The following is a 14,126-nucleotide window of genomic DNA, read 5'->3' as shown; positions in this document are numbered from 1 at the left end:
CAAATGTGCAAATTGAAGAGGTAGGAGCAACCACCGTCTATCATTTTTTTTTCCTTCTCATAGTTTTAATCTTGGAAATGAGGCACACTGAGCATTGCCATGGGTGGTTAATTATTCTGGTTGGGTATTTCCATGATTCCTTCCTCCAGATAGGACGTGGTCTTCACTTCTGAGGAGCGCCTAAATAACAAGACGACCGGAATCCATTGATTGATGGACAGTACTGGTTGGTCGAATAATATGCCGAAATGACATATTATGTCCCAACGATTATAGCGGCAAAAAATACATATTTCTGCTTGCACTGAAATAAATGGCGGCATTGCTTCAGAGTGTATGGGTATTAACTTACAGGCTTTTTGAGTTAAGTAGGGGATGTAAGTGTTCTGGGATATATTTTGCATGTATCTTTACTATATTCATGAAGAACCATGAATGTATGCCCAATAAGTATGCCAAAGCCATTCCAGATGTTACATTCAGATCACATCATCTCCACTTAGTGTAGTCCGGGAACTCCATTTGAAGTAAATGCCCCTTAAAAAGGGGTAGTTTTGCAGGGCATTTGGTGGAATCAGCAGTCTTTGATCCACTCTCCTTCTCCCTGCCAGTTGGCTCCCCTGACCTTCTGCAAACCCAATGTGACATCCACCTTTTGAGCTGAGACAATTTGACAAATAAATGATGACCGCTCACATTTTTAATTTAGGAGAATGATGAAAAATTAACCATGGCCAACTCAGGACCATGATTTTTAAACAAGTCCCCAGAAGCCAGCCCGTCTCTCACAACCTGCTTTTCTTCTCTCTACCATCTAGCTCGTTCTCAGTTCCTCCTGCTGCGCTCCACCTCTGCTGATATTTTCCTCTCTTCCGCCCTCTGCTCCCTCTTCCCTTTCTGCCCCCATAACTAATCCTTACTATGCCTCTCACATAAACTGTGGGTCTGGCACCAGGTTTCCCAGTGACACTGGCTTTTAGGAGTAGGGTGAGAGAGGAGACTGGAGGGGGTTCGGAAATTATAAGGGGCCAATTGGCACAAAAGATGCTCCACAGACCCTGTTCCCTTCCCTGATTTGGGACTTCTTCCATTATATTCCTTTGTCATCCCGTAGTCAGCATAATAACTCCAGAAAGGTAGATTCAAACTCTATTAATAGAGTTCGCGCAGCACTGCAGTCATATGGATTGCCCCGCAGTGCTGTGACTAAGTAGAATTGATGTCTCCTGTGACAAGCGCCTGTGTTGCTGTCATCCAGGACGTGCAGACACTCTGCATACATTACTGACTGCTGGCTTCCCCCTCTCTCCGTCCCCCCTCTTTTGGATGGCACCACAGCTGTCCCAAAGTGAATCCCAAATGAGAGTATCTGTCAGGGTTTGTTCGCTGCAGGCCTTGATTTGATGCTATTACTCTGCACGTGGAGAGACTGGCTCAGTCTGCGGGAGTCGGGAGCTGCTGGTGGACAAAACTTGCCCCGGGCCCGGCCTGGTATAAGCGAAACACATTTTGAATCAACAGAAAAACTGAAACCGATGAGGGTTGAAAACTTTTTTTTTTTGTCGTCTCTCTCAGTGTCTCCCTCTTTAAACAATAATCTCCTCTTTCTCAACACAACTATATAGAGGCCAAATAACTCCATCTTTCTTGTGTTTTTCTTTCGTATCCCTCCTTTCAGCCAGATGTCCCTCATTCCTTTTTCTTAGAAACAGCTGCATATATAAATAAAACATGGTTGATCTTGCTGGATGGGTGGATCTGGGTATATTATGTGTCTGTTTAAGTAAGCAGTCTCCTCTTTTGCGCTACGGGTTTGGACCTGTTTTTGTCTTTCTTCTTATATTTTTATTGGGTGCAAGGTAAATTCTTACCCAAAGCCCTGACTGCAACTTAGTACAGTTTATCTAACACAAGCAGGCAGATGATATCTTAGCTGAAAGTGCTCGGCAATCTGCTCCAGGTCAAGACAGATTTCCTGCTGTTGCTTGCTGTATCACCCATCTTGTTTCAAACCCTCAAAGCATCTCTTTCTTCTCCGTGGCTACCATCAACGGCACTAACCCAGAGAAGACTAACAGCCGACCCCCTGAGGTAGTGTGCAGGCAAGTCGACCAGAACAATAACAAAACTGGAGTCAGAGGCAGAAAGGGGAAGAGGACAGACCCTAATAATGGCTGGGCCGGGGCTTGACATGCTATGAAAAGTGACAGTGGACGAGTCATCCATTATTTATAGCAGTGCAGCGCTCGGTTATTTATTTTTTCAACAGCATTAGCAGCAAGGGATCATGGCACAAAACAAGCAGCGAGTCGTGGCCTATTCCTGTGATTGTCAGCCGACGGAGAGGCACACCCAGTGGTGAAGGGAGCTATCTGTAGTTCAGACTTCTTGTGGGCGCTACCCAGGACAGGACTCACTTTGGCTATTGGTGACTCTGTCCCTCTCATTGTCACTCTTTCATGTCCCATACATGATGGGACTTTGGCTGCTGCACTGATAAAAGTAAAACACTACAATAGAATTATATTAATCGCATTGTTGTTCAGCTCATGTGTTAGTTGTAGTAGGAGGATTTTGTTGTATTCCAATACCTTAGTGTGCTACACGGTGTGAGGACTTATGGGGAAACAAATGATCATGAGCTGCTGGTTGGGAAACATTCAACAAACACAGCCATCAGTGAGTTGCTGACGTCATTACGAGACTGTAGTGGCTAATCTATGCGTATGGATAGCAAACGTGTTCAATAGTTCTGTCCAGGCAGCTGGATCACTATCGTCTCAGATATTTATCGCAGCTGAGTGGAGCACTGTGGGTCTGGACATGACTTAGTACAGCAGAGATGCCACAGACGCCATCGGGGCATTTCTGGCACACAGGAGCGTGCATGACATCAGGAACAGATGTTGCACACGGTGAGGCCCCATCAAGGGACAACAACTCTGCATCACGGCATGAATATTTTAGACAGCTTACTGCTGTACTTATCAGCGAAGACACGTCTAGGCTGGCCAAGGACCCAATCAATCTGACCTTAAATTCTGGGGGATATTGTAATTACTTTATTGAAGAAGTGGGTGAAAACGCAGAGCAGGTTGACAAAGTGCTGGCTTGCAAGAAGTGGGGTGGGGTTAAAATGCATTTTTATGACGGTGTGGAAAAAAATCGTAATCTGAGTTAAAAAACATGACAACTCTAGCAAATCCCTGGTCTTGGTCCTCATAAATATGCATCCGAGCTTGAGAGTTTTGATGTGATGATTTATCATCATGTGTGCCTTTACTTACAGACATTATACGCATGACTACTGTTATTTCAGACTGCAGATATTTTCTATGTCTGGGGAAATGGAGTTCCAACAGCCACATTCCTGTAAACCCACACCCTTTTCATCAAGCGCAGCCTGAACCAGAAGCCTTGACCTCACCTTGAACCCTGAGGAAAAGAATCCTTCAACCAGATCCCCAGAGAGACTTTCATTACAGACAAAAACAAAAATCCATGGGTGGCCAGAGTCATACTCTGATATTGGGGCAGAGGACATGGATTTGATATGAAGCTGGAAACAGTCCTACAGACTGCAGAGAGCCCCGGGTCAGTGTTCAGCTTTAATGGCCCTCCTCCCGCTCGTCAATCACACATAAAGAAAATGCATAATTGCAAATTTCAGACCGGTGCAGTGGACTGACGTCATATTATTGGAACGGGAGAGAGAAGACAGGTTTTCGAATTGCTCACTAGCCAGGCAGATGGATACCACTTGCAATGCCCCTATGAGTTATGAGCTTGTAGCAGCATTTAGAGTTATGGTGGACACAGATCAGCTCAACATTCAATATCACAATTACAGTAAAAGCGGGTGTAATGTTTCTCATATGGGTAGCAGCATAAACCCTGGAGCTCAAGGGGAAACCAAACAATCTAACAGTCATAGAATAGCATATAGAGCAGGAGGTAAGCACCAATCCAGCAGCACATACATCTAAAGGTATTATTTATAATACAGATTCGATCAGAGGGAAATAATTAGGTTGATGTAAATGATCATTTCATTTTCTCAAAAAACGGTTGTGTTATGATGTATGTTTTTGTTCACAACTATGTGGAGTATTTCCCCGGCAGTAGAAGGTTTTGAAACAAAGCAAAACCTCCCATTCCTCAACTTCTAGTTCATGCTGTAACGAATTGACTTTGGAGAGAGAAGAGTCTTCCTCTGCGATAGATAACGGGGTTGATTTTATTCAGCTTAATATTCATTTAAACTAAACACATGGTTTGTGTATGTATGAATACATTTTCCTCCCCTTGAACGTTAGATCAGCTTTCCAGCTCGACAAAAGAGAAAGCAAGCGATTATAATTTAGGGCCCAGCATGCCGTTCACCACAACTGACATTTCTTTTTTAATTGACCCCAGGTCAAATAGGGACTGGGATAATATTTGTTAAATTATTCTCATTTCCCTATGAATCACATTTCCATATATCCCCACTTCATGCCTTATTTATTATCTCCTTACAATTACCATGCAAACGATGTCTTAACTGTCACCCCTTTCTCCCTCTCAACAGTTTAGTAAATATCAAACCATATTTATTATTAATAAACCCACAGTTGAAAACCCCATTTTTATCCATAAATTATTCACACACTGAAAAGCTTGGGGAGTATCGACGCCCTCCATTTGATGCCACGGAGGCCAGCAAAATTAGGACTATTGGCCCAAACTGGTGCTTGTGCATTTGTCGTCTGCTTTGCCCTCATCTATTTGTCCATCTGTGGGAGCCATGGGAGATCATACATTTCAATCACAGCATCATGCCTGCTGACAGACTTTGCACAATGGATGTTGATTTTATTATCACAGCACAACTGGTGGAGGCCCACTGCTGTTTTACTGCTCACCCAATCCCCCGTCGTCAGTCAGTCATTGATGGGTTCACACGTAAACACTGGGGCCAATACACACACACACACACACACACACACACACACACATACACACACACACCACAAAAAGGGCAACTTATTTTTATTACTCTCTATCTCTCACATTCAAGTGCCAACTCACAAACTAAATTGCACTCTGACATGTGTTAAAAAACAACAAACACACATCTATTGCTCCGCACTAACAAACACACATTCAGACACGTTCATTTACCCATGTGCTTACTCACACTAAACCTGGGTTGGCTTCCCAGCTGTGCAAGCTGTTTCTTCCGTCAACATGTGTTTACTGGCAGGGGACCCTTATGTTTGCATTACAGGGAGGCAATAAACAGGAAGGCCGGCCGGCCGTGGGGTTTGAAAACTACTGTTTGGGGGGGGGGGGGACCCTCATGATGAGGGAGCTCTAATCATCAGCCTTCAATTAAATGCAGCTCAAACGTCAAAAATACTTTTTTTGTGGATGGTGTTGTCTTCAATGCACACCTGCCGAGGTCCTCAGTGTCCAAATCTACACTCTTTGATGAATTTTTCACGGCCTTGTGGAGCACTAACCACCTGGCTGAGCTAACAGGCCGCATGTGTTCCTGTTTGTGTGCATGTGTGTGTTTGAGTGAGGAGGCAGAGGTGTGCGGGGGAAGAAGGGGGTGGGGGGGTGGGGGGGGGGTGTTACATTAAATGAAGTCGTTACTCGGTGCAATACACACACAAGGGGAAGACTGATTAACCAGATGACTGCAAGGCCTATTATTTTGGTTAATCAATAGAACCTTGAATAACAAATGAACAACATCAAAGAACAAGCCTATAAACAGCCACGGGCAAGTGATAGACTGCACTGTTTCATCACTCTATAAAAGCCTTAGCTTTTGTTGAAATATGATAATGATTCTGTTCTGTGTTCATTTTAGCGCCTACTGTATGACAATGAACATCGGCTCAAATTAGATCTTAAGGTACTTCAATTAAAAAGAAAAACCTTGTTTTTCAGTTAACTGAAAGTGCGATGGAGTGAAAAACATGAGTTGTTCTGGAGGATGAGTAATTAAAAGACTTAAGCAAATGTATTTGATGCAGACAGTTTTATGGTTTAATCCAGTAGTTGATGATTTGTTGTGAGTGTTGAGGTTTTAGAGTCAGTTCATGGTTTCTTTCTTTTGGCAAAACATTGAACTGGATGCCAACTTTTAACAGTTAAAACTTCCTTTAACAAAAGAGTAACACCTGAAGGGAAGTGACTATTCCTTAAAGTACAGCAAGACTCAACATAATCACATTACAAAGCTAAAATTATATGGGCAACTCTAGATTGTGAATTTATGATAACGATGAAACATTCATTATATGTTGTAATATTCCCATTAGTGATTTCTGGTGAAAAACTATACTCTGGTCTAGAAAGAATGTTCTTTGCCCTCTCCATCTGCATCTTGATTGAGGTCTCAATGAAAAAATGGTTAGGTTAGCCATTTAGCTTAGAAAGTGTTTTAAATACCCTCCCTGCGACGCCGGCTCAGCCAATAACGGGGCCCTGAAGGAGGCAGGGGGGGGCACTGGATCCCCCCAACTGTGGCAGGGGGTCTCAGCGACTCAGCTCCTGCCAGATTCAGAGTAGCCTTCCAGCCCCCCCCCCTTACCAGATGACTGTCAGTGCGCATTTCCTATTGGTGAGAGGGAGTGAGCAGTGAACAGGGGAGACCGTGTGCGGGAGAGAGAGAGAGAGAACCAGTCAGTGTGTCACAGTGGGAGCAGAGTGAGAGACTCCAGCGGGTGGAGGAGAGAGGGAAACTTCACCGGGCTTCAGCACTGAGATCGTTCCGAGCGCAGCGTGCTCGCGCTGGTTACAAAGTGGACAGCGGAACGAAGCCTGGGACGCGCGAGTCCGTGAATGCGCTGTTGGAGAGCGCAGTGAGAGCGGCTGTGACGGGGGAACCGACGCCGGGGAAGGAGCTGATGCTGTCCGGAAAGTTCTCAACTGCGGAGATGGTTTGTTAACTGAGAGTTTACTAACTGTTCGGACCATTCGGAGGCATTCGTTGGAACTGGATGCGATTCTAGACGCGACTCCCAGTGCGCTCGTCCGTCCGGTTGTATCCCGGTGCCGCGGACTGGACCGCCACGGAGCGACATCACCTTTCCACGCAACACAATAAGCAGCAAAAAGCAACGGAAATGACGGCGTTGTACCTCATTTTTTGCTGCATGGTCACAGGTGAGACGGGCTTTTGTATGTTATCATTTGGCATGCAGGTCTTCACAAATGGAGAGGACAGAGCGCGCTCCGTAGTTGGCGCGCTGCGTCAAGCCGTCCAGTGCGCCGTTACAGAGGGGCTGCTGATGTGCTGCAGTGCTGCAGCCCACTACTCTTCATTTCCAGTGTTGTTTAATTGGATTTAAATGAATGGCCCTAACTGAAAGAAGCAGTTTCAGTGAGTAGCGGTGGCACTGCGTAAATCGGAGAGAGCTGGGATTGCTCCTGTTTTGGTTCAGATTTCGGATGCGAGAGGGAGACTCTGCGTTTTAGTGGATGAGCATGTGGTCGCGGATGCGGGGCGCACGAATGGGAAAGTTGAACTTAAGATATTGTTTGCCAAAGTAATTACTTGTTTCTGGATTGCAAAGTCCATTCACGCGTGTGAACGAATGCATTATTTCGGGTTTTTTAAATGAGGATGAAATGATGGTGTACTTAAGGACTGCAACTAAAGGGATGCGGAACGAGACCGCGCCGTGTTCCGAATCGCCTTCCCCAAGAAGGAATAAGGAGAAGGAGAAAAGAAATAAGGAGTCACTGGGCCCCGGACGGATTCATATGAAACAAATAATCGTTTTGCTGTTGTGGTTGTTTCTCAAGTATTTCTCTCCGTGGTTTAAGCAGTAGTCACCATGAACGGTGCGTAAACAGATAAGAGGGTGCGCGGTCTGTCGAGGTGTGTGTGTGTGGGGGGGGGGGGGGGGGGGGTCTTGCAGGTACATGCGTTGGTGATGAGAACGAACAAAGACATAACGCACCTGACTGTGCGCCCCCCCCCCCCCCCTACACACTCACCCCTCAACAGTTTCAGTTTTTTGCTTTGCATCCAGAATAGTTTGGAGCAAGGATGTTTTTTTTTGTAGTTATGAATCATACAGCTACTTCTATACGGATCAGAGTCAAATGAGTGTTTCATTTGATTATAATGATTTGATTATTTTTTCAACGTGATCCTAAATTGTAGTTAAACAGAAAAAATAAATTGTATGATTTTTAGTATAATAAACAAACCAGCTGGTACATTTATTAATTTAGTGCTGTAAATATCCCAATGCAATCAACACTGTGGAACTGTTGACTTATCAGCTTTTTATTTAGACCTGTTGATGAAACAGTTCATGTACAAACACAATTATTAGATTTAAATATGAGGGAACGGATGATTTGTGGGTGGCCGCAGTCAGAGTGAGTATTTCTATCTGAGTCACATGTGGTTTTCGGCAGCTTTCCACATTACAAAAGGGAAAAGCGTGCTTAACAGGCATGTGTTGTGAGTTTCTCTTTACCTTGAGCCCTGGTTCCGCATGGTTTTGTCATTATTCAATGCTCCGGGGAGGGACATGACACCAGTAGACCTCTGCTCCCTGACAGACTAGCAACAGCTGGATTACAAGGAGCAGAAGCCAGACAGTAGCATATTTTCCCCAAACACACTCTCCCTCACACACACACACACACACACACACACAATGAAAATGGTAACAGCTGCCCTAATTAGAACCTAGAGACCATAAACCTCATTTTTTGAGCCCCTCTTACAGAGTCAAAATGTGGCCACAGCACATGACTTCACTTTGAAATGTGTGTATGGCATGTATCATTCACTTGTGTATATGTAGCCTTGTACAACACAGATAATTTGCTTTCTCAGAAGGTCCTGTGGGCTCTCAAAGGAATTGGCTTCCACACTGCATCAGTATTCTGAGTAATCTTCAGTGAGCTCTCCTTTGGAACCCTTTGCTTTGGGTCGCCTCCGTCTCATCGGGCCAAGTTCAAAGGCTGTGAGCTTCGATTACAAGTTTCTTTCCCTTCCTCTTAAGTCATGCCGCTCGTGTCTCTCTATGGTCTAACGCCGTGGAAATTTTCCACCTTGCTTCTTCTCACAACGCTCTTGCCCGGCTACAGAATGTGTGGCCATGGGACACAAGGACACGTGAGAATTTCTGCTTAATGTGCTGCAGGAAAATGGCAGACTCACGCCAGTGGTTGAAAGCCTGTTCACGCACATATTTAATGCAAGCACTGACTGACACAAACAGAAAATTGATTTCTCGCCATGGCAGACTAAGCCTTGACCAAGCCCTCTCCCTCTCACCAGCATCACCGTGCTCTCTCCCCTTACCCAAGATTTGTCTCCCACTGGGTGCAGTGGCAGCATGACCCGAGAGGTCTGATTTTAGGGGAAAAGTGCATATTCTTTTTAACTGCCACTCTTGAAATTCTTGCGGAGGGAGTCAGGAATGGGCAGACGGAAGCAGAGGAAAGGAGGAGAGGCTTGATCCTGGGATAAGACTTGTTTGTGTCACCAGTGTTACGATGATTAAGCTGACAAGCAGTGGGGAAATACACAGGAAAACTGCTGAGCATCGTTAACCTTTTCTCCATCTCGTTGCTCTCTCTCTCTCTCTCTCTCTCTCTCTCTCTCTCTCTCTCTCTCTCTCTCTCTCTCTCTCTTTTTCACACAAACACACACAAAAGATCACAAAAACACACACAAAAAAGATACTCCTGCCCTTAAATCTTTCTTTTTAGGTTTTCATTTCTCTCCTGTTATCAATTTCAATCCTCTGTGATACAAAGAGATTGAAGATAGGTGTGGAAAAGTTTAATGGCGAGAGCCCCAGCCAGCCATGAGGAGTGTTAGATTCGAGGTGCACAATAGTGCAGACGCAGCAGAATCCGAACACAGCTGGGTGTTGAACAGAAGTGTCTTGCATTATTTAGGAGACAATCGTGGCGAAGATATGGATGAATTTTGGCCTACTATGACTTTCTGTCTATATGAGCTCTGCGTGATGGTTTTGCTGTATTGTTTTGAAAACATTATCTACATTCTTTTAGATTCACTTGTGGCAACAAATCACATGTAAAGATGTATATATTTGTTTCAAACTGTTTTTTAAGACGCCTCTGGTATTTCACAGACGCACCAACAGATAGACGGTAATTAATGATGAAGATCTTAAACAATGGCCTGCTGTTTCCTCTCATCCTGGAGACGTGTCTTGCATGCACGCCATTGTCATGCCGCCGTTCTTCTTGAACTCATAGACATCCTTCCATTCACCCTTCCTGCACGCGCACTTGCTACGTGTACGGAAGGAGAAACTGGAAGGAGAAAGGAAACAATGGGGCTTCATGAGGTTGCCTTTCTCTAATCAGCTTTGCCATGCGGGTAAACACAGATAAAGAACTTGGCAGTGTGTTCCAAGGCTTTGTCATCTGCTTTTAGCAACTCAACTGGATGTGTATGTTGGTATGGCTCAACACAGGAAGCCAAAGTGGCCAGGTAGCAAACTGTGAATGGCACTTGGCCTCGTGCAGTATTATTGTTACCCCTTCCCGCCCATCCTCTTTTTGTTCCTTGCTTTCTCCTTGTGTCTGTGTCTGCACATCCTCACCTTGTCTTCCTCTGGGGCAATCAGAGGATCCGGTAGGAAATGACACGGAATGGGACAATGGAGGGGCCATGTCAGCTTTCTGCTGTTGCCGAGAGTCTTCTTCTCCCGCAGCACTCCAGGCTGTATCATCAGCATACAGACTGGCGGGAAAATCACAAACTTGTTTATTTTTTTTTGAACAAACACAGTAATAGAAAGAATAGAGAGAGAGTAATTATGTGCATGTCATTAAAACAGCCCCCCAAGTGAAACAGTCACATTTATACAGTAACGGCTATTTTAAGGAAGACTTGGATTGAATTTATCTTCCCCATGAAATTCAAATGTCCCACAGAGAGATGTATGCAACATTTCAAAAGACCGTAAGCCCAGAAAGAAACATACACAAAAAATGCAGACATATTAGACCACACATTCATTCTTATTTTCCGATCAATTCCCTCCCTGCAAAACATTATTTCATATCTGTTTACACACAGAGAAAATTGAAATGTATCTGCTGTCCAGCAATATGTTTTCATGTGTTATCTTCACCAGTTTGGTTCCATAACCTTGTATTTTAGATACCTCTGTTGGAGAAGGGGCTTCGGAAAAGAACTAGTTCAGTTAGGAATACCATTAGATACCACTCACTTAACAATGGATTGGGATTTAACCTCTTGTATTACATTCTTTACAAAGAAATTTGATTGTCAGTGGCACTAAATAGGAGATCTGAGATATTTAGCTGTGCGTAGCTGGGCTTGTGGCATGTGCACATCATCCAGAAATGACTCACGATGAGGAACTCACAGAAGCAACATCCTTAACACTCACTCACACGCAGAGGTCAAGGGCACACTCTGGGCAGTGGATGATAAGCTGAGATGAGTGTTTGGCATCTTCAGGGCTGTGTGCCCTTTCTGGAGCGATTAGTCAAAGTCCAACTGTCTAATTAATGATGCTCCAGCAATCAGGACATGTCATCTCCTTAACATACTAGGGGTAAAAGCACATTCAAGGAAACAAGAGTTTGCCTGCCTGCTGTTCAATGTATTAGTGATGCCATGCATACACTTGTGGGACGAACTGCTGCAACTACTGGTTACTTTAAGTCCTGCCCCCCCCCCCCCCCTTCTTGTCAGATCAACCCAGGGCTAATGTTGTGTTAGTGACTCAACCATTAACGAAAGTAGTGGGTTGTCTGTGGCTCAGGCCCTTCTCCCTCTGCACAATGAAATACTGAAGTGTTATTGTAGGAGGCTGGGTGAAGGGTTGGAGAACAGTCTTCCATTACCATTTTTCCATTTCAGACGATGCTGAGAAACCCGCCCTGGGAGGTCTCTTAGACCTGTTCTGTTAGAGAAGGCAGCCAATTTGCTATCAATTGAGGGGTGTCAGTCAAAGCTTATTGATCGAACTTTTAACTGCGGCGCCCTCAATGGCAAAACATGCTAATGTTATTGAGCAGTGTGGAGACGTGAGGAACAGTGAGGTGCGTGGGTGGTTGATGTGGGTGGCGGGTGGACCAGGAGGAGGGTAAGGTGTGTCACTCTCCTGTCTGTTGGCCAAGGAAAGGCGATGCAGAAATGGGCTCAGCGTGGGAATAGGGGGAGGGAGAGAAAAAGAAAGAAAGAAAAGGAATGAAAGCAGAGGAGTCAAATTGATTTACTGCCAGGAGCATAGCATTTCAGGTAATGGATATGCTTGTATTGGGGTAAACCACGGTGTTTCCCTTCCAGCGTTGCGGAGGTGAAAACAAGAAAAGAAAAGGTGTTTCTTGACTGCAAGTCTAAGGGGGATTAAAAGAAAGTTGATATTCCAGTACCTTGGGCTAAACATGCAAAAAGGTTTGTTTTGTGTCTGCATGTGTCATCGTGTGAGTGTAGAGTTGTGCAATGGGGGGTTGTGGGGGGGGGAGGCAGGGGGTGTATGAGTGTGAGGTATAAGGAACCTGCATAGTGGGAGGCATTTCTGCTTCTGCCACATTCCTGTTAAGCTGCAGTAAAGAGGGCAGAAGCACATGGCTAAGTGCCTCCCAAGCTGGCTGAGGTAAACCTTACACCCCTCCTGGAGGAAGCAGCCCAACAATTGTTCCAGCACATTGCACCCGTCTGACTGAGGCATCCTACTGCTGTGCAGATCCCAGGGGGCTGGAAAGAGAACGAGGCTGTGGAGGAGAGGGACTGATTGTTCCCTGCTCAGACTATCCACAGATGGGTCTACAGCACAGGATGCTGGCTGTTTGCTTTGGAAAGTCCCAGGCGTTTGCTTTGCCGTCGCAGTGTAGAGAAGGCTCTGGGGGATGGAGAGGAGAGCATCAGTGGAGACAACAGCAGGGGAAGGGAAGGAGAGAGTAAAACAGAGAGAAAAGAGAAAGAAAGGGGTCGTAAAAGGACCTTGCCTTAAATGATGTCAGTGCGAATATAGTGTCACTGCAAAGAAGGAAAGACAGATGATACAGTCGCACAATCGTTGTCGGGCGAGGGAGCGCTCAAGTTCTCCTCTGTTTCACAACAAAGACACATAGAGCTGGAGATATGAAGAGGGGAGGGAGAGCAAAGAGTATGCGAGGAAAAGGAAGGGATGAGATGCAGGGAGCGCAGGCTGCATCCATCATGTGGTTTGGTGCAGAAGCCATTTGTACCTATTGTTCTCTATAATTTGTTTTCTCAGAGTCTGCAACGGGAGGGGTGAAGAGGAGAGACTAAGCCACGGCAGCCATTTATTTTTGTGCTAATTACATAAGTGAGACAGCATAATTAGACATATAGCTAAATAGACAATAGGCTGAGAGAGATGCACAGAGGGAGATAGACAGGGAGGTGTAGACACATTCAAATAGATGACAGGCATTGCCCTCTCTATTTCACATTCAGGAGTGCAAGGGAATGCGTTGAAAGAAGTAAAAGGAATGGAGCAGGATAAAGGGAGAGTAAAGAAGATGGGCTGATGGAAGGGATAAAAGATAAGAGAGAAGGAGAGAAAAGCCCTCTCCAGAGACTGCACTTTGAGGTGCGGCCCAGTGCTGCTGGAATAGTCCCCTCATTTAATACACCTGCTCAGCAGGAGGGGATAGAGGGATATAAGGAGATGTTGTGGGGAAGAACAGAAAAGGGGCAAAAAAGAAGAGAGGAAAGACAAGACAGATCTCACCTTTGCTTCAAAGGCACAGAGTGTCTACAGGAAGCTGTTTGTTGTGGCTGGTTTGGGAGGGTCTCTGTCTGTGTGAGGTCATGGTTTGACCTGGCCCCCCACTTTGTTCCCGGATTCACTACACATCGACAATGCCACATGCGAAACCCTCCCTAGAAGGTATCACAGTCATCAGGTCCAAAGACAGATTTCTATAGAGAACAGCGATGTGGCGGCGAGATAAAACGAAGCTAACAAGACCATCACAAAGTTGTCCTGTAAGAGGGAGAGTTGAATGTTGTTTTAAAACCACTAAAGAGATTTTATGTCTGAAAAGGACCATGTTCTTATGGAGTAGATTGCTGTGTTGCTCAATGTTCTGTGTGTGTGCTAATGCACTTGTGTATC

The 14,126-nt window shown here is 45.1% G+C and overlaps 1 protein-coding gene across 2 annotated transcripts in view; it reads left to right on the top strand.

Annotated features, from left to right (window-relative positions):
- The first annotated feature begins 6,617 nt into the window (after positions 1–6,617).
- The window catches only part of kirrel3l (kirre like nephrin family adhesion molecule 3, like), a 29,702-nt gene continuing 22,193 nt past the window's right edge, over positions 6,618–14,126 (top strand). For both annotated transcript variants that reach the window (XM_037453798.2, XM_037453797.2), the window contains exon 1: positions 6,618–7,161. In XM_037453798.2, the coding sequence (XP_037309695.2) occupies positions 7,122–7,161 (40 nt within the window). In that variant the 5' untranslated portion in view covers positions 6,618–7,121. The remainder of the gene's footprint in view (positions 7,162–14,126) is intronic.

The sequence above is a fragment of the Pungitius pungitius genome, chromosome 11 (assembly GCF_949316345.1).
Source record: "Pungitius pungitius chromosome 11, fPunPun2.1, whole genome shotgun sequence".
NCBI lineage: Eukaryota > Metazoa > Chordata > Actinopteri > Perciformes > Gasterosteidae > Pungitius > Pungitius pungitius.
This window is presented reverse-complemented; position numbering and strand designations above follow the sequence as displayed.